This window comes from Dromiciops gliroides, chromosome 3 (assembly GCF_019393635.1).
Source record: "Dromiciops gliroides isolate mDroGli1 chromosome 3, mDroGli1.pri, whole genome shotgun sequence".
NCBI lineage: Eukaryota > Metazoa > Chordata > Mammalia > Microbiotheria > Microbiotheriidae > Dromiciops > Dromiciops gliroides.
The window spans coordinates 572,872,859-572,891,936 of NC_057863.1; the positions used below are offsets into that span (position 1 = coordinate 572,872,859).

The following is a 19,078-nucleotide window of genomic DNA, read 5'->3' on the forward strand; positions in this document are numbered from 1 at the left end:
CACAAAAGCGAAGATTATTTTCCCTTAAGAAAAGGGGGAATTGGGGGGGGGGAGCTGAGAAGGATCAGCTCTAGATGTATGTGAATGATATATGCCTCTATTGGCTGCCATCCATCCTCTCAAGGCCTAATCAGCTCTTAGTGTCTCCAACAGCCATCAGACCAAGCAGGTGACAGCATCTGCTGTGTAGGGTAAAAGCAAGCAGGGGAATCAGTTTAACCAAGCTCTGATAGCAGATTCCCCGCTCCTGCCTGGAAATTCAATATCTCCACTCCAGCCTGGTATTCAGACCACAGTGGGGAGGGTTCATTATCTTGTGATTGCAACTGCTGTTTTAACAGCATTTCTCTGCTAACCAAAGGCTTTCCAGTATTTTTAAAAAAAAAAGCTATTCACACATCTCTGTGAGCAGAAGACACTTTAAAAGAGATTTTAGGGGGTCTCCTCAGCTCAGGTTTTTTGCAAGGCAAAAGTTAACATGCAAAAATAGACATTACCTTTAGGCTGCCGATGATCCCGCCCACTAGCAAGTATAAAGGAATGAGTGGCTCAATGGGGCAGTCCTCCAAAAACTTCATTCCTAGACAGGGGAAAAGATGTTGAAAATGTGCAAGGATAGTAAGTAGAATCACAAAGCAGGAAGCCTTATTATAAGAATGAATTAGGGATGTATATACCAGTCAGGTGCCAGGCAAGGGTCACATTTTTCGTCATACAAATCATCTACTTTATACTGTGAACGTATAAAGTAAATGGAATAGAAAGGGAAGGGGGGAAAGATGCTGCTGGTAGTGCCTTTCTGACACACAAAAAAATTGCCTTGTATATTTTGGGCATTGTTACACACACACACACACACACACACACACACACACACACACACACACACACATATATATGTTTGGACATCTCTCTCTCTCTCTCTCTCTCTCTCTCTCTCTCTGTATATGTATTATCTCTCCCTCCAAAGGGCAGGCAAGTTTCATTCTTGTCTTTGAATTTCTAGCACCTAGCACAATGACTAGCACATATTACAGCAGGTGCTTAATAAATGCTCGTTGCTTGATTGAATGTGAAATTCTTTGCTTCTTCAACTAGTCACTCTACAACTCTACAACAAGTCACCAGTACCAAGCAAAGTTCTGCTGCCAGAGTGTGAACCTTCCACAGATTGAGGAGAGAGTTCATTTGGACAGAACAGCTTAATCAATCCTGCAGAATGTTTTACCTGGCTGTTAGTTGCAAATGATGCAGAGCTGATTCAAGCAAATCTAACATATGGAGGGCGTTGTTAGAATTATTCACTTTACGAACTGGTGGAGTCTGAATGTAGATGGAAGATACTTTTTCTTTGCTTTTGGGTTTTGAAAAAATTGACTGTTTTCTTTCACAGCATGAGTTACATGGAAATGTGTTTTGCATGACTACATATGTATACATATGCTTGCCTTTTCAATGGGGAGGGAAGAGGAGAGAGAAAAAATTTGGAACTCATTTTAAAAAAAGAATGTTAAATTGGTTTTACATGTAATTGGGGAAATAAAATATTAAGTAAGTTTAAAAAAAAGAATTATTCACTTTATGAAAGGATTCACTGTACTATTTTTTTAAATAGTCCAAGTTAAGCTGAAAGATACAGAAGTAGCACAGTATGATGTAATGAGAACTAACCCTGAGACCAGAAGCCCTTGGTACAAGTCCCACCTTGGGACCCCTACAAATTACTTTAGTTCTCGGTGCCGAGTCATAAAGGAGGTGCAGACCAGTACTGGTAGAAGGAATCCCTCATCAGAATATCCCTACACCAGTGAAATTACAAGTTTGGTTCCTCTTAACATCCCATAACACTAAAAGCTAGAGGTAACCTTGAGTAGTAGATAGAGTGATAATGGGCTTGGAGTCAAGAAGACAGTTCAAATCCTACCTCTGATGCTTAAGTGACCCTGAAGGAGTCTCCTATACTCTATCTGCTTTAGGCAACTTCCCTTCATCTACTAAATCCTAGCAGGATTAGAATGTACATGGGTGGAGATTTAATCCCCAAGAGCTCCTAACACTGACAAAATCATAGATCCTTCAGGTATTCATAGAGTTTCCTATAAGGGGCAGCTAGGTGGCACAGTGGATAGAGCACTGGCCCTGAAGTTGGGAAGATCTGAATTCAAATCTCACCTTAGACACTTACTAGCTGCATGACCCTGGGCAAGTCACTTAACCCTGATTACCTTAAACATCCAGGACCATTTCCAGTTGTCCTATATAGCTTGCCACTGGTCCTCTTTGAGAATGAAGGAACCACAACAGTTTCCTTAAAGTGGAATTTGATTGATAAAATCTGGTCTTACATATAATTTATCCTGAATACACATAGAGTGTGAAATCATGGCCATTGTGTTGGGAAAAGTCAATTATCAGCATGTAAGCTCCCAGAGGACAAGGAGCTTTTGCTCTTTCTTTCCGTGTGTCCCCAGGGCTAAGCACAGCAACAGTGTCTGGTTCATATTGTTTCACAAATGATTGATTATTTAATGACTTTTTTGTTTGTTTTTTTGCAGGACAATGAGGGTTAAGTGACTTGCCCAGGATCACACAGCTAGTAAGTGTCAAGTGTTTGAAGCTGGCTTTGAACTCGGGTCCTCCTGACTCCAGGGCCAGTGCTTTATCCACTGCACCACCTAGCTGCCCCCACAAATGATTGATTATTGATTGATTTTTGCTTCCAGCCACACCACCACTGAGGGAATAGAAGGGAGTACGGATGATGAACAGCCAGTTCCCTTTGAGTTGACAACATGCCATCTGCCTTGATAATGGTGCCAGCATTTCAACTATGACCATCTAAGACCACTAAGAGACACCCAGGGTAGGATACTGGTGAACCGGAGCTCTCACAGTACAATGAAAAGAGCCCTGACTCTAGAATCTGAGGGCCCGGGTTCAAATCATGCCTCTGGTGCTTATGATCTGTGTGACCCTGGGCAAATTATTTGTCTTTCTGGGACCTCAGTTTCCTCATCTATAGATGGCCTCCAAATTTCCTTCCAGGTCTAGATTCTTCACCCCATGATTCAAATTCATTCTGACCATAAATCCAAGTGTGTCCAAGGCTTTCACCCCTTTCCTAAGGGTCTCTTGTCTTGTCTCACCAGACCTGTGATATCATTGTTATAAGGCAGAGGTGTCATACAGGTGACCCACAACACACTCAGTACAACCCAAACCAGATTTAAATGTAATTAGGAAATAGTTAACAAAATAAATACAAATTCAATAAAACATAGTTAATATTTTTTTGGTCACTGTGAGGCCCATAGGGATCATGGTTTAGTGGCCCCACCACTGGGATAGGGAACATTAGGATGAGCAAACTCCTTTTACCAATGCAGGTTGGCACCTTCTCTTTCACTAATGGTCTGTGACACCTGTCTAGTAAGGTGGTTCATCCAGGGCCGCACAGGCAGGTAGCGTCAGACCCAGGTCAGGCACCACCTGGCTTTGAGGTCAGGTTTTTATCTACAACGCTGCTTATAAGGCCCGACTGTAAAGCTATGCCGACAGGACCCAGAAAGGAGAATTGCTAAAGGATCAAAGTCTCCAGCTCAGGTAATTAATGTTTCAGCGTTGCAATAAAATGTCATTTCTCATTTATGCCTTGGTGGCTAAGGAGACACAGCAAACCGTTATGCAGTGATAAGACTGTGTTCTGTTAACATTCACAATGATATCTAGGTGTGATGTGTGCAGGGATTCATAACTCAGGTCTAAAGGCAAAGACTCTCTGGAAGAAATCAAACATATGTGGTCTTCAAGGTATCTGATTACGTTAATTTCTGGAAATCTATAATGGATTCCCCTGCAAGAAGCTATTAAGGAAAATGATACTGATATACAGTTTAACTTTTTTTTAAACAAAAGTCTAAATTCAAGTACTTTAAAGATCCATGATACTGACATAAACATTACCTTCGGTTGTTTATGTCAAATTCACTGTATGTATGAATATCCTTTTTCAAACTCAAAACCCAGCTGTGAGATTGCCACAGAGTGATGTCTTTGATGCCTGTTCATTTCTTTTTCTTTTCTTTTCTTTTTTTTTTTTTGCAGGGCAATGAGGGTTAAGTGACTTGCCCAGGGTCACACAGCTAGTAAGTGTCAAGTGGCTGAGGCCAGATTTGAACTCAGGTCCTCCTGAATCCAGGGCCGGTGCTTTATCCACTGCACCACCTAGCTGTCCCATGCCTGTTCATTTCTAATGAAGAAAGGCAGTCGCTGTTCATTGTAAATTCAAATAGTTCTGGAGAGTTTAAAAGGATTCTAATAAATTGTATGTGTCTGCAAGTCTCATTTACCTGGCAAAACTGGGGGTAATGATTTGGTCCATGCAGCTGAATTTTTTCCATAGCTGAGGATTTGCCCTTTTCAGGAACCAAAGTTATCACCATCATCATTATAATTGTTGTTGTCCTTGTCATTATTTCATTCGGGATGAAAACCTTTCTAAAATGCATCATGCATTTCTGGCCACCAAGTGTTCTAATGCTTCAGTATCAGAATTGATGAAGATGATGCAGCACCATGATTAGAACCATCAATTATCATGCTGTGTTGTAAGGAAGCAACAATTTCGGAAGCTGCTGAGGCAAAGCCTATTTGCCCCTAAACTAAATAGCCCCAGACTTATGAGGCCTGTTGTTGTAAGTTTGTGTCTGCTTCTTAATTTTCTTCTATCTCCTCCCCCCATCGCCAGTCATCTATCCATCTTTTTGTCTGTCAGAATGCCTGCCTCTAGTGGTTTCTCTTCAAATACACTTTTTAAAATAGATTTTTATTGTTCTTTTGTTTTTATGTTGCCTAGATTTCTCCCTGTAACTTCCCTCCTCATCTCCAGTCACCCCTTATAAATTTTTTAAAAGAAAGAAAGAAAAAGAGGAGAAAAAAAGAGAAAGAGGGGGGGAAAACACCTCAGGAAAACCAATCAACAATCACCAAAAAATATCTGACCTTGTAAGGAATATTCACCCCTGTGGACCCACCACCTCTGCAAAGGAAAAACGGGAGACCCTATATGCTATTACATGTTCCTTTTAATCTGCTGTGGGTTAGAAAATGAGATGACCAAGCTTGTTGTTAAACTGGTATGTAAAATAATAGTACATAGCTTCTGAGAGAAAACCTGAGTTTTCCCTGTGAATAACATTTCAGTGCATGTGTGCACAAACTTTTGTGACATCTATTTTATTTACTTTTTCCATTTGTCTTTACTTTGGCAGGGAGGAGGCTTATTTCCTTGTTGGTTTCTTTTGTTTTGTGAGGCAATTGGGGTTCAGTGACTTGCCCAGGGTCACACAGCTAGTATTAAGTGTCTGAGGCCAGAATTGAACTCAGGTCCTCCTGACTCCAAGGCCGGGGCTCTATCCACTGTGCCACCTAGCTGCCTTTCCTTATTGGTTTCAAATATGTTCCAGATCAGGTATTCCTAACATTTTTCAGGCCCTGCACCCCTTTTCTTTTAGTAAACCTTCCTATTCTCTGTATTCAATGTGAAAGGAAATAAAATCTAAAGTTTACCATGTACATGCAAATAAGAAATTTTAAAAAGAGATTAATTAAGGCATTATAAATGGAATTAAAGACTTGTGAGAACATTTGGTAAGAATGGGATATGGAAATCCATTCTTTTTGTTTTGCTTTTTTTTGTTTTGGCTAGGCAATTGGGATTAAGTGACTTGCCTAGGGTCACACAGCTAGTAAGTGTTAAGTGTCTGAGGCCGGATTTAAACTCAGGTCCTCCTGACTCCAGGGCCCGTGCTCTATCTACTGCACCACCTACCTGCCCCTTGGAAATCCATTCTTAAAAATATTCCCTGCTTTGGGGAGCGGGGAGCTCCGGGTGAGGGGATTGGGGGTTGGGGCTGCAGGGGTGTGGGCCTTCCTGACCTCACTCTCTTCCTTTCTCTCCTAATGCCTCCCTACACCATCACCTACTTCCCTGTTTGAGGGTGATGCGAGGGCATGCGAATGCTCCTGGCTGACCGGGGCCAGGCCTGGAAGGAGGACATAGTGACCAAAGACTTGTGAATGAAGGGGGACCTCAAGGCCAGCTGTCTCTACGGCCAGCTCCCCAAGTTCACGGATGGAGACCTCACCTTGTACCAGAGCAATGCCATCCTGAGATATCTGGGGATGCAAACATGGGCTCTACAGGAAGGACTCTAAAGAAGCTGCCCTCTTAGACGTGGCCAACAAGGGGGTGGAGGACCTCCGGCTCAAGTATGCTCGCCCATCCACCAGAATTCCGAGGAGGGCAAGGAGCAGTACGTGAAGGATCCAGCTGAAGCCTTTTGAGACCCTGCTCAGCCAGAACCAGGGAGGCAAGACGTTTCCTATGGGGGACCAGATCTCTTTTGTGGATTACAACCTGCCGGACCTGCTGTTGATTCATCAGATACTGGCCCCAGCTGCCTGGATGCCTTCCCCTTACTGTCTGCCTATGTAGCTTGGCTCTCTTCCCTGCCCAAGCTCAAGGCCTTCCTAGCCTCACCCCAACACGATGATCTCCCCATCAATGACAATGGTAAACAGTGAGGGCTCGGCCCACCCTTGTCTTACAATAAAGACTTTCAAGCAAAAAAAAAATAAATAAATAAATAAATATATATATATAAACATATATATGTTTTTTGCTTGAAAGTCTTTAAATATATATAAATAAATATATATATATATATGGGGAGAGCTAGGTGGCACAGTGGATAGAGCACCAGCCCTGGAGTCAGGAGTACCTGAGTTCAAATCCGGCCTCAGACACTTAACACTTACTAGCTGTGTGACCCTGGGCAAGTCACTTAACCCCAATTGCCTCACTAAAAAAAAAGGGGGGGAATGCATATATATATATATATATATGTATACGTATATATGTATATATGTATGTATATGTATACATATGTGTGTGTGTGTATTCCCTGATTTCTCTAATAAACTGCTCATACCTACCAGGGATATGACTGAGAACTCCTGTTCTAGACAAATGAATTTGTTAAGTAAATAATTTCTGGATCAGCTTATTCACTTATTTAAAAATATGTACTGAGTACTTATGTATTGGACTAACTTTTTTTTCTCTATACAGATCAAGTTTCTACATAGAGGGGCAGCTAGCTAGCAAAGTGGATAGAGTACTGGCCCTAGATTCAGGAGGACCTGAGTTCAAATCCAGCCTCAGACACTTAACACTTACTTAGCTGTGTGACCCTGGGCAAGTCACTTAACCCTGACTGCCTCACCAAAAAAAAAAAAAAGTTTCTACATAGAAACATAGGGCTTGGAAAGAACCCTCTGAAGTCAACTCCCCTCAACTACATTAGGGTCCTCATTTTAAAGTTTGGAGGATGAGAAGATGCCTCAGGCTGCTAGACAAACATGCCACCTCTAGGCGTTGGCCCAGAAATTCAGTTAACAAGCTTACCTGTGAAAGCCATGGACAAGGGCAATGCTAGAAAAGCCAGGAGGGTAAAAATGAAGCAGGCTGTTGGGAGAGAAAGCATGATAGGTTACTGAGATAGTCACACAATCTCTGTTTAAAATTGCTGATCATTCAATGTATTACATGAAAATTTGGTTTCCTTTCCCTTCATGATGATGACAGCTAGGAGGCACTGTGGATAGAGCTCTGGACTTGAAGTCAAGAAGATCTGAGTTCAAATCCTGCCTCAGATAGGTATCAACTATACCATCCTGGGCAAGTCACTTAACTTCTGTTTGCCTTAGCTTCATCTGTAAAATGGGGATAATAATGGCACCTACCTCACAGGGTTGTTGTGAGGATCACATTTGTAGAATTGTTTAGCCCATATAAGAAATGGCATGCGGGATGATTTCAGAAAAACCTGGAAAGACTTACATGAACTGATGCACAGTGAAGTGAATATAAGCAGTGGGACATGGAGCACAGTAACAGCAACATTGTGTGATAGATTTAGCTCTTCTCAGCAATACAATGATCCAAAATAATCCCAAAGGACTAATGATGAAGCATACTATCAGCCTCCAGAGAAAGAACTGCTATTAATTGAATACAGACTGAAGCATGCTATTTTTCACTTTAGTTCGGTCATTTAAAAAATTTATGCAACTCTTCTTGTACAAAAAGACTGATATGGAAATGTTTTACATGATTGCACATGTATAATCTACATCTGATTGCTTACTATCTCAGGGATGGGGCAGGAGAGGGAGGAGGGAGGGAGGGATAGAATTTGGAACTCAAAAATTTAAATAAAAATGTTAAAAAAATTTTTTTAAATGTTCAGCATGGTACCTGGCACGAAGTAGGTGCAATGTAAATACTTATTCCTTTCCCCTCGCCCTGTGACCTAGGGATATATGAGCCAGCTCAAATCAACAGCCTAATAACTGTGAGATTGTTTCAATATGGTGGAAAGTGTTGGTGAACCTCAGGCACTTCCTAGCTGTGGGACACTCACTAGCTATACAACCAATGGTAAGTCATTTCACTTGTCTGAAGTTTCAGTTTCCTCGTCTATAAAAAATGGGAATCAAGCAGTCAATCAACAAGCATTTGTTAAGTACTTACTATGTGCCAGGTATTGTTCTAAGTGCTGGGGATAATACACAAACAAATGAATGAATAAATAAAGCAAAGCAAAAAACAGACCCTGCCCTCAAGAAGCTTACATTCTTTTTTAAAAAATGTTACCATATTTGTCATTTTATACAAGAAAACTTGATTAAAAGAAAAAAATGAAAGAGTGAAAAATAGCCTGCTTCAGTGTGTTCCATTAATATCAGTTCTTTGTTTGGAGGTGGATGGTATGTTTCATCAATAGTCCTTTGGAATTGTCTTGGATCATTGTACTGTTGAGAATAGTCAAGTCATTCACAGTTAGGAAGCTTATAGTCTAATGGAGGAAACATTACATAGTTTTATACACACAACAAAATACAAAGTAGACAAAAATTGTAGCCTTAGAGGGGATGGTTGGGGGGGCGGTGTGTGTGGAAGGGGTGGGAGGTAGAAAATCTGAAAAGGACATACTAGAGGAAGGGTGGTTGAGCTGAAATATTAAAGAAAATTGAAAATTCTGAGAGACAGAGGGTTAGGAGGAGAGCATTCTAGGCATGGAAGGTAATAATACCTATAGTATCTACCTCACAGGGTGGTGGTCAGGAGCAAATAGGATGATGTATATAGAGGCAGCTGGATGACACAGTAGATAGATCACAGGACCTGGAGTCAGAAAGACCTGAGTTGAGATACAGCCTCAGAGATTTACTGGCTGTATGACCCTGGACAAGTCACATAATCTTTGCCTGTCTCAGTTTCCTCATCTATAAAATGGGACCAGTGATAACTGCTATTACCCAGGGTTGTTCTGAGGATCAAATGAAATATTTGTAAGGGGACTTGCAAACCTTCATAACTGCTGGCTGTTAAAACAGCATATAAATGCCAACAGTCATAAAACAATCTATGGAACAAGCTGATACTTAGGGGGTGTGATTTCTCTTTGCCACAGCATCCAACCAGAGGTGCTAATGAATAGGAAGATGTCCAGGGTGCTGGCCGCACAATTCATAAAGAGGCTATTTGGTAAGCAGCGTGAGCTGGCTTGCTTCTGTGTGATTAAGCCCTTTAGCCACTTTGAAAAAGTCCAAAATGCTATGCGACTGCTCAAATATGCTTGAGTACCTACTATGTGCAAGGCACCAGTCCGAAGTCAGTTGGCCAGTCAACCAGCATTTATGTAATACTTACCCTGTGCTAGGATGGGTGCTGAGAGCTGAGATCCAAAGAAAGGCAAAGCCACTCCCCTGCCCTCAAGGATACAAAGTGATACAAATGAAGGATGCATGAGGCCTGCCTCCAAGGAGGTTATTCTCTAGTAGAAGAGATAAGGGGCAGCTAGGTGGCACAGCGATTAGAGCACCCGCCCTGGAGTCAGGAGTACCTGAGTTCAAATCCGGCCTCAGACACTTAACATTTACTAGCTGTGTGACCCCAATTCCCTCACTTAAAGAAAAAAAAGAAGAGACAAGACATGTATGTCCTCAAATACCATTACATGATGATGTTTGATCTGTTCAATAATTATTTTTTAAAGAGTTACAAGATTTCAGAGATTTGATCTGGACAGGCTTTCATGTAAGAGGTGCTTTATGAGCTAGGCCTTGAGAATATGCAAGATTCAACTGATGGAAAGAAGTAGGGAGAGAAAGGAAGGGCATTCCAGGCAGTGTGAGTGAGAGGAGCAAAGGTGCAGGAGCAGGAAATAGAAATCTTGCTCTGGAAAATGGTGAGTCTTCTAATTTAGCTGGAGCATAGGGTAATAGTGTGGGATAAGGATGGAAATGTAGAGGTTAAGATATAGTCACAAGATCATAGAATTAAAACCTGAAAGGACCTCAGAAGCTATGTAATACAACCACCTCCATTTTACAGTTGGGGACCCTAAGACCCAGAGAGGGTTAGATGACTTTCTGTTTGTTTGTTTGTTAGCTGACTTCCTAAAGGTTACACAGGTAATAAGTAAAGCCAGGATTTGAACCCAGGCCCTATGACTCCAAACCTAGCACTTTTTTTTTTCTATTGTATCACTACTTTCCAAATATAAAGCACTCTGAACAGGCTGGAAAGTTTGGACTTTGCTAGAGAATGGGGATCCTTGGAAGATTTTTTAAGGCAGGGGAATAAAGTGATTAGAGTTACATTTTAAGGAAGATTCACTTGGTCATAAGAATATAAGATTTAGTAGGAAAGACCCTTAGAAATTATCTAGTTCAACTTCCTCCTTGTTCAAACAACAACAACAACAATAATAACAATAATGATGATGATGGGTTCAAGCTCATTAGAATGCCAGGTCTGCAGTCAGAAAGACTCCTCTTCCTGAGTTCAAATCCAGCCTCAGACACTTACTAGCTGTGTGACCCTGAGTAAATCACTTAACCCTGTTTGCCTCAGTTCCTCATCTATAAAGTGAGCTGGAGAAGGAAATGGCATGCTATTCTAGTATCTTTGCCAAGAAAACCCCAAACGACATCACAAAGAGTCAGACATGACTGAACAACAACAAAAACATTTATATAGCACTTACTATTGCCCAGCACTGTACTAAGCACTTAACAATTATTATCTCATTTGAGATAATGCTCATTCTCAACATGCCGGGAAGCAAATGCTATTATTTTTTTGTTTGTTTGTTTTTTGGAGGGGAGGGCAGGGCAATGAGGGTTAAGTGACTTTCCCAGGGTCACACAGCTAGTAAGTGTCAAGTGTCTGAGGCTGGATTTGAATTCAGGTCCTCCTGAATCCAGGGCCAGTACTTTATCCACTGTGCCACCTAGCTGCCCCGAAAGTACTATTATTATCCTGATTTTTACAGTTGGGGGAAACTGAGGCAACAGGTTAAGTGACTTGCCCAAGATCACACAGCCAATAAGTATCCTAGGCTGAATTTAAACGGAAGTCATCCTGAGTCCAGGCCTGGTGCTCTAGTCACTGTGCCACCTAGCTGCCAAATGTACAATACAAATAGTACAAGCTATACAAGTAAGAATGTGGGACCCAGCCAGATTAAGTAAAGACCTCAGGGCTGCACAAATAAATGGCAGGGCTTGGTTTCAAACCCAGGTCTTCTAGTAGGAATGTAAAGGATGGATTCAAGACTAGAAACAAGACGATGAGTTAGATGCCTACTAGCCAAAGTCCAGATGAAAAGCAATGGGGTATCACTGGGGCTGGAAGCAAGGGGATGGATTTGAGAGGCATTACAGAGGAAGCATAGACAGCACTTGGGAATCAATTGGAGATGGGAGGCTGAGGCTCAGGAAGGTGCCAGAGAACAAAGAGTCCTTTTCTATTCCTTGAGTAGTCCTCATAGTCAGTCAATGGTCATGGGTCACTGATGACCTGAGACACCAGATTCATAAAGAACCTGGGGGATCTGCTATTTCCAGATAAGGGAACTGAGGTCCAAAGTGGTTAGTAATTGGCCCAAGGTCACTCTATGGTTGTAAGACTAGGTAACTGGAACGGTAGATCAGAAATAGAGACGTCAAGAGGAAAAAAAGTGGTTTTTGAGCAGAGGAGTTGGGGAACTTCCTGGGAAAGTTTAATTCTGCCCATTTTGAGTTGGGGATGTCCACAATAGATACTGTACTCACAGATTCCAGGGCCTTAGGATTTTCTTGCCCATCTCTCTTACCTACTCTTTTGAACATACAAAGGTTCCATGTGCTTACCCGCTCAGTATAACCAGGTGCTTCATTCTCCTACCTTACAGGTTTATTGCAAGTGCTATTGGATGCTATGGGAGAATTTCAAGTGGGATGTGGTTTCTGCCACCCTTTGTCATTCATAGGTCCCCTCCCCCCTCCCCATCTACAGGAAAGGTTTCTCAGGACTTCACCTTACCGACAACTTCCAAATGCATCTTTCCCTTGCCTGAACATTCAGTTATGGCCATGCACATTTATCAGATTTAATCGAGACATCCTTAGAGGCTGGAGGAGGGAGCACACATCATGCAGATGCCTTTATTAATATTTCATTGCTTCCCAGATATTAAAGAAATCCTCCGGGGGGGGGGGGTTGGAAAGCACATAGGATACAGCTGTTCATGCTTGGCAGAAGGAGAATGAGAGAGATGGGCAACTGGAAGTCGCGGGGTGGGGGGGGGGGTCTGAATTGCAATCACAAGAACCATACCACAGTCTCAGTCTGAGCTGAGAGTCACTGAGAGATCCTGCGATCTAAGCACCAAACTGGGCCTTAGCTGACGACCTGTGGCTGACTTCCATAAATAGCTGCCTGTTTCCTCCTAGGTTTCTTTCCTCATTGAATTTCCCACATAGAGGACGGGTTTATGGTTTATGGGTTTAAAGGGATTTCTGACACTGTTCAAAATTACAAAAATCTCAGTGCCAGGCAGAGGAGTCCCACCTATAGAGAAATAAGGGTTAGAGAGTAGTGTGAATCCTCAGTAGCTCCCAATCCCTTCCTTAACAGCCCTTGCCGAGGGAAAGGAACTGACCTGGGCACTGTCTCTCCTCTCAAAAAGCTTTTAAGGGAGAGGGAGAAGGCTGCATCATACATATGTATGTTGTTGTTGTTTGTCCTTCATTCTCAAAGAGAACTGTGACATCAGGAGGTGATGCCATAGCTTGCGGTGAATTGGATTTAAGTGAGGGAAGGCTGTGCAAGGTCACCAGCCTCACTTTCTCCTCCAAAGCCATCTGTATCCAGTGGCAAGATACACACACACACACACACACACACACACACACACACACACACACACACACACATATCAGGACAACTGGAGATGGCCCTGGATGTTCAAGGCAACTGGGGCTAAATGACTTGCCCAGGGTCACACAGCTAGTAAGTGTCTGAGGCCAGATTTGAACTCAGGTATTCCTGACTCCAGGGCTGGATTCTCTATCCACTGTGTCACCTATCTGCCTAATATGTTCCAGGAAGGACTTGAATCCAGGTCTCCTTCACTCCCAAGTTAACTCTCTAACACTACAGGATACGATCTTTGAATAAATACTTAACAAATGTTCATAGGATAATCAGTTAGGAGATGGAAGAAACCTTAGAGATCATCTAGTATAATAGAATCACTTTACAGATAAGGAAATTGAGGCTCAGAAAGGCTAGATGATTTATTGGATTTACTTCTGAAGCAGCCTAGTGTCCATGTCACTAACTTCCTGGGTGACATAGAATCCCTCAGTAGCAGGATAGTACTCTTCCATCTGTCTTTTTTTTTTTTTTTTTAGTGAGGCAATTGGGGTTAAGTGACTTGCCCAGGGTCACACAGCTAGTAAGTGTTAAGTGTCTGAGGCCGGATTCGAAGTCAGGTACTCCTGACTCCAGGGCCAGTGCTCTATCCACTGCGCCACCTAGCTGCCCCTCTTCCATCTGTCTTAATAGGCTGAGGGTACCCCAAGTGATGATTCCACAATCAAGAACCATACTAGTTACTCTAGGACAGAGATTTGTACTTAGAGTCCCTAAATTTGTCTTTAAAGGATAAAACTATCATTTCAATAAAACCAGTTTCCTTTAAAAATGCTCTGACCCATTACCAACACTATTATTCATTATTGTTAAATGTTGTATATGTTAGCTACACCAATAAGAAAAGAAAAAGACATTAAAGGAATCAGAATAGGCAATGAGGAAGCAAGGGTATCACTCTTTGCAGATAGCATATTATTCTTAGAGAATCCTAGAGAATCAACTAAAATCTACTTGAAAAAACTTATCAAAGTTGCAGGTTATAAAGTGAATCCACTTAAGTCGTCAGCATTTTGTATATTACAATCAAAGCCTAGAGGCAGGAGAGAGAAAGAGAAATTCCATTAAAAAAACCAACCAAGGGGCAGCTAGGTGGCACAGTGGATAGAGCACCAGCCCTGGAGCCAGGAGTACCTGAGTTCAAATCCGGCCTCAGACACTTAACACACACTTACTAGCTGTGTGACCCTGGGCAAGTCACTTAACCCCAATTGCCTCACTAAAAAAAAAAAAAATTATAAAAAAACCAACCAACCAAACAAAAACAAACAACTGTGAACAGTGTGGAATGCTTGGAAGTCTATCTTCCAGGACGGGCCCAAGAACTATATGATCACAATTGGAAAACATTTTTCACACAAAGTCAGATCTAAACAGTTGGAAAAATGTGGATTGTGCATGGGGTATGCTGAGTCAATATCATAAAGATGACAATTCTACCTAAATTGATTTACTTATTGAATGCCTTGCCAATCAAAGTACCAAAGATAATTTATAAAGTTAGACAAAACTATGACAAAATTCGTCTGGAATAATAAAAATATCATGTACAAAAATAGTTATAGTTGCTCTTTTTGTGGTGGCAAAAGAATTAGAAATTGAGGGGATGCTCATTAATTGAGGAATGCTAGCAAGTTGTGGTATAAGAATGTGATGAAATACTATTGTGCTGTAAGAAACGTTAAGCAGATGGATTTCAGAATAACCTGGAAAGACTTATATGAATTGATGTTGAGTGAAGTGAGCAGAACCAAGAGAACATTGTTCACAGTATCAACAACGTTGTGTGATAATCAACTGTGATAGACCTCAGCAATGCAGTGATCCAAGACAATGCCAAATCCTCTCCACATTCAGAAAAAGAACTATGGAGTCTGAATGCAGATGTAAGTATACTATCTTCACTTTTGTTGTTTTTTCTTGTTGTTTCTTCTTACCTTGTTTTTTTTCCCCTTTGTTCTGATTCTTCTCTTACAACATGGCTAATGTTGAACTATGCTTAACATGATTATAATGTATGGCCTATATCAGATTGCTTGCTGACTTCAAGAGGGGGTAGGGAAGGGAGGGTGGGAGAAACATTTGGAACTCAAAATCTTTTTTTTTTTTTACTTAGCATATATATTTTTTTTTTTGGAAATTTATGAGGTTTTTTATTTTTTCCGTTACATGTAAAGATAGTTCTCAACTTTTGTTTATACATGCTTTACAATTTCAGATTTTTCTCCCTCCCTCCCCTCCCTCCCCCCTCCCCTAGACAGCGGGTAATCTGATATAGGTTATATCTATATATCTCTATACATATACATATAGATATATATATATACATACACACACATATATATACACATAATAACATTAATCCTATTTTTGCATTAATCCTGTTACAAGAGAAAGAATCAGAGCAGTGATGCAAAATCTCAAAATAGAAAAAAAAAAACAGCACCCAAAACAAAAGAAATAATATGGTTCAATCAGCATCTATACTCCACAGTTCTTTCTTTTTTTTTCTTGGATTTGGAGATCCTCTTCTATCATGAGTTCCCTGGAACTCTTCTGTACCATTGCATTGGTGAGAAGAATATAGTCCATCACAGTAGGTCAACACTCAATGTTGATGATACTGTGTACAATGTTCTTCTGGTTCTGCTCATCTCACTCATCATCAGCTCACGTAAGACCCTCCAGGTTTCTCTGAACTCTTCCTGCTCATCATTTCTTACAGCACAATAGTATTCCATTGTATTCATATACCACAACTTGTCCAGCCATTCCCCAATTGATGGGCACCCCCTCAACTTCCAATTCCTTGCTACCACGTAAAGAGCAGCTATAAATATTTTTGTACATGTGGGTCCCTTTCCCCCTTCCATGATTTCTTTGGGCAAAAGACCTAAAAGTGGGATTGCTGGGTCAAAGGGTATGCACAGCTTTATCGCCCTTTGGGCATAATCCCAAATTGCTCTCCAGAATGGTTGGATCAGCTCACAGCTCCACCAACAATGCATTAGTGTTCCAATTTTCCCACAGCCTCTCCAACATTTATTATCTTCCTTTTTTGTCATTTTAGCCAATCTGATAGGTGTCAGGTGGTACCTCAGAGTTGTTTTAATTTGCATCTCTCTAATCATTAGAGATTTAGAGCATTTTTTCATATGGGAATAGATAGCTTTGGTTTCTCATCAGAAAACTGCCTGTTCATATCCTTTGACCATTTCTCAATTGGGGAATGACTTGGATTCTTATAAATTTGATTTAATTCCCTATATATTTTAGAGATGAGGCCTTTATCAGAAGCACTGGCCTCAAAAATTATTTCCCAGCTTTCTGCCTCCCTTCCAATTTTGGATGCATTGCTTCTGTTTGTACAAAAATTTTTTAATTTAATATAATCAAAATCATCCATTTTGCATTTTATAATATACTCTATCTCTTGTTTGGTCAAAAACTGTTCTCCTTTCCAAAGATCTGATAGGTACACTATTCCTTTCTCTCCTAATTTACCTATGGCATCACCTCTTATGTCTAAATCATGTATCCATTTTGACCTTATTTTAGTATAAGGTGTAAGATGTTGGTCTATGCCTAATTTCTGCCATACTATCTTGAACTCAAAATCTTACAAAAGTGAATGTTTATGTTCACTAAAGCATTGTTGGTGGAGTTGTGAGCTGATCCAACCATTCTGGAGAGCAATTTGGAACTATGCCCAAAGGACTATGGGACTGTGCATACCCTTTGACCCATTAATGCCACTACTAGGTCTGTAATCCAAAGAGATCATAGAAAAGGGAAAAGGAACCACATGTACAGAAATATTTGTAGCAGCTCTCTTTGTGGTGGCAAAGAGTTGGAAGTTGAGGGAATGGCTGAACAAGTTGTGGTGTATGAATGTGATAGAATGCTATTGTGCTGTAGGAAATGATGAACAGGCAGATTTCAGAAAAATCTGGAAAGACTTAAGTGGACTGATGCTGAGTGAAGTTAGTGGAGCCAGGAGAACATTGTGCACAGTTACAGCAATGTTGTGTGATGATCAACTGTGATAGACTTGACTCTTCTCAGCAGTGCAATGACCCAAGACAATTCCAAAGAACTCATAATGGAAAATGTTCTCCATATACAGAAAAAAGAACTGTGGATTCTGAATGTGGATTGAACCAGACTGTTTCTACTTTTTGGTTGTTTTTTTTTCTTTATTGAGGTTTTTCCCTTGTGTTCTGATTCTTCTTTCACAACATGACTAACACAGAAATATGTTTAATGTGATTGTACATATATAACCTATATCAGATTGCTTTCTGTCTGGGGAGGAGGGAAGGAAGGGAGGGAGGGAGAAGAAAATTTGGAACTAAAAATCTTATGGAAACAAATGTTGAAAACTATCTTTACATGTAACTGAAAAATGGTAAAATACTTTTATGATAAAAAAGTGAAAAAAAAATAAAAATGCTCTGAATTTTATTTTTCTTAAAACATTGTTCTGAAAATGGGTCCATTTTGCATCATTTTGAATAGTGAGTAGCCCTTTGTTCTTTTATATGGGTACATTACATATTCCATATGGGCAGTTATTAAAATTTGGGACAATAGGGATAGCTAGGTGGCGCAGTGGATAGAGCACCATCCCTGGATTCAGGAGAACCTGAATTCAAAACCGACCTCAGACACTTGACACTTACTAACTGTGTGACCCTGGGCAAGTCACTTAACCCCAATTGCCTCACTTAAAAAAAAAAATTGGGACAATAAAAGAAATTTGATCTTTAAAAGAAAAAGATTGCCAAAGGGTTCTATGCTATAAACAAGGTTAAGAACCCCTGATTTAGGATTCAGACCCTCAATGTCAACTCTAAACCCATTCTTCTTTCCTGGAAAATAAGCACTGTCCCTAGATTAGCAACTTACCATTACTTGCAATCTTAGATATGCACTGATGACACGCCTTCTCCAAACCACCAGGCATTGTTAACTGTTCTTTAAAGTAAGACCTAAGGATTGAAAAAAAAAATCCATTAAAATAACCAGGAGAATATTTTCTGTGAACTAATTAACACCTCTAACACATATCTATTTCTGTTTCTGTATGTACGTGTGTATGTACAACATATACACGTATGTACACATGTGTATATGCATATGCCTATATACATGTGTGTACATGCATGTATCTGAAAGCAGCAGAGTAGACTGATGGTGATCCTGTAATTCATATCTTAGGAGTCCTTCACTTTGACAGTCACTTACTATACGACTAGTTGTTCTTCAGTTGTTTCAGTCATGTCCAACTCTTTGTGACCCCATTTGGGGTTTTCTTGGCAAATGGGGTCATGGAGAGTCAGCCATGAACTCAGGAAGATGGGTCTTCCTTCCTCCAGGTCCAACACCCTCTCTACTGCACCCCCTAGCTGCCCATGTGACTTATACTGTCATAAGGAGAAATATAAGCAAGGCTGGGAATGGGCTGGGGGACCGAGAATCCGGTCCCAGACCGTGCTCCATGGTGGACTTGGGTAAATCTGGAAAAATACTTTCACTTCTCTTGCCTCTCTCAATCTTTCCATTGATTAACCAGGAGAAATATGAACCCTTCTTTTACCTCCTAGGGACTATATCGATCTTCCTCTGGCACGAACTCTAAATCCTTTTCTTCCCCACCTTGGTGCTAGAGGAGCACTCTCTTCTCTAGCTTATTAATGCTCTCCCCAAAGTGGGGCACCCAAAACTAAACACAATACTGTAGCAGGA

The 19,078-nt window shown here is 40.9% G+C and overlaps 1 protein-coding gene and 1 pseudogene across 2 annotated transcripts in view; one reads left to right on the forward strand and one right to left on the reverse strand.

Moving 5' to 3' along the window:
* Window positions 1–19,078, reverse strand: part of TMEM272 (transmembrane protein 272) — a 53,846-nt gene that overhangs the window by 18,418 nt on the left and 16,350 nt on the right. For both annotated transcript variants that reach the window (XM_043997287.1, XM_043997286.1), the window contains exons 2-4: window positions 18,239–18,321; window positions 7,469–7,528; window positions 498–580 (exon numbers count right to left, since the gene is read on the reverse strand). In XM_043997287.1, the coding sequence (XP_043853222.1) occupies window positions 498–580; window positions 7,469–7,528; window positions 18,239–18,296 (201 nt within the window). In that variant the 5' untranslated portion in view covers window positions 18,297–18,321. The remainder of the gene's footprint in view (window positions 1–497; window positions 581–7,468; window positions 7,529–18,238; window positions 18,322–19,078) is intronic.
* On the forward strand, window positions 5,962–6,585 carry LOC122750533 (annotated as a pseudogene).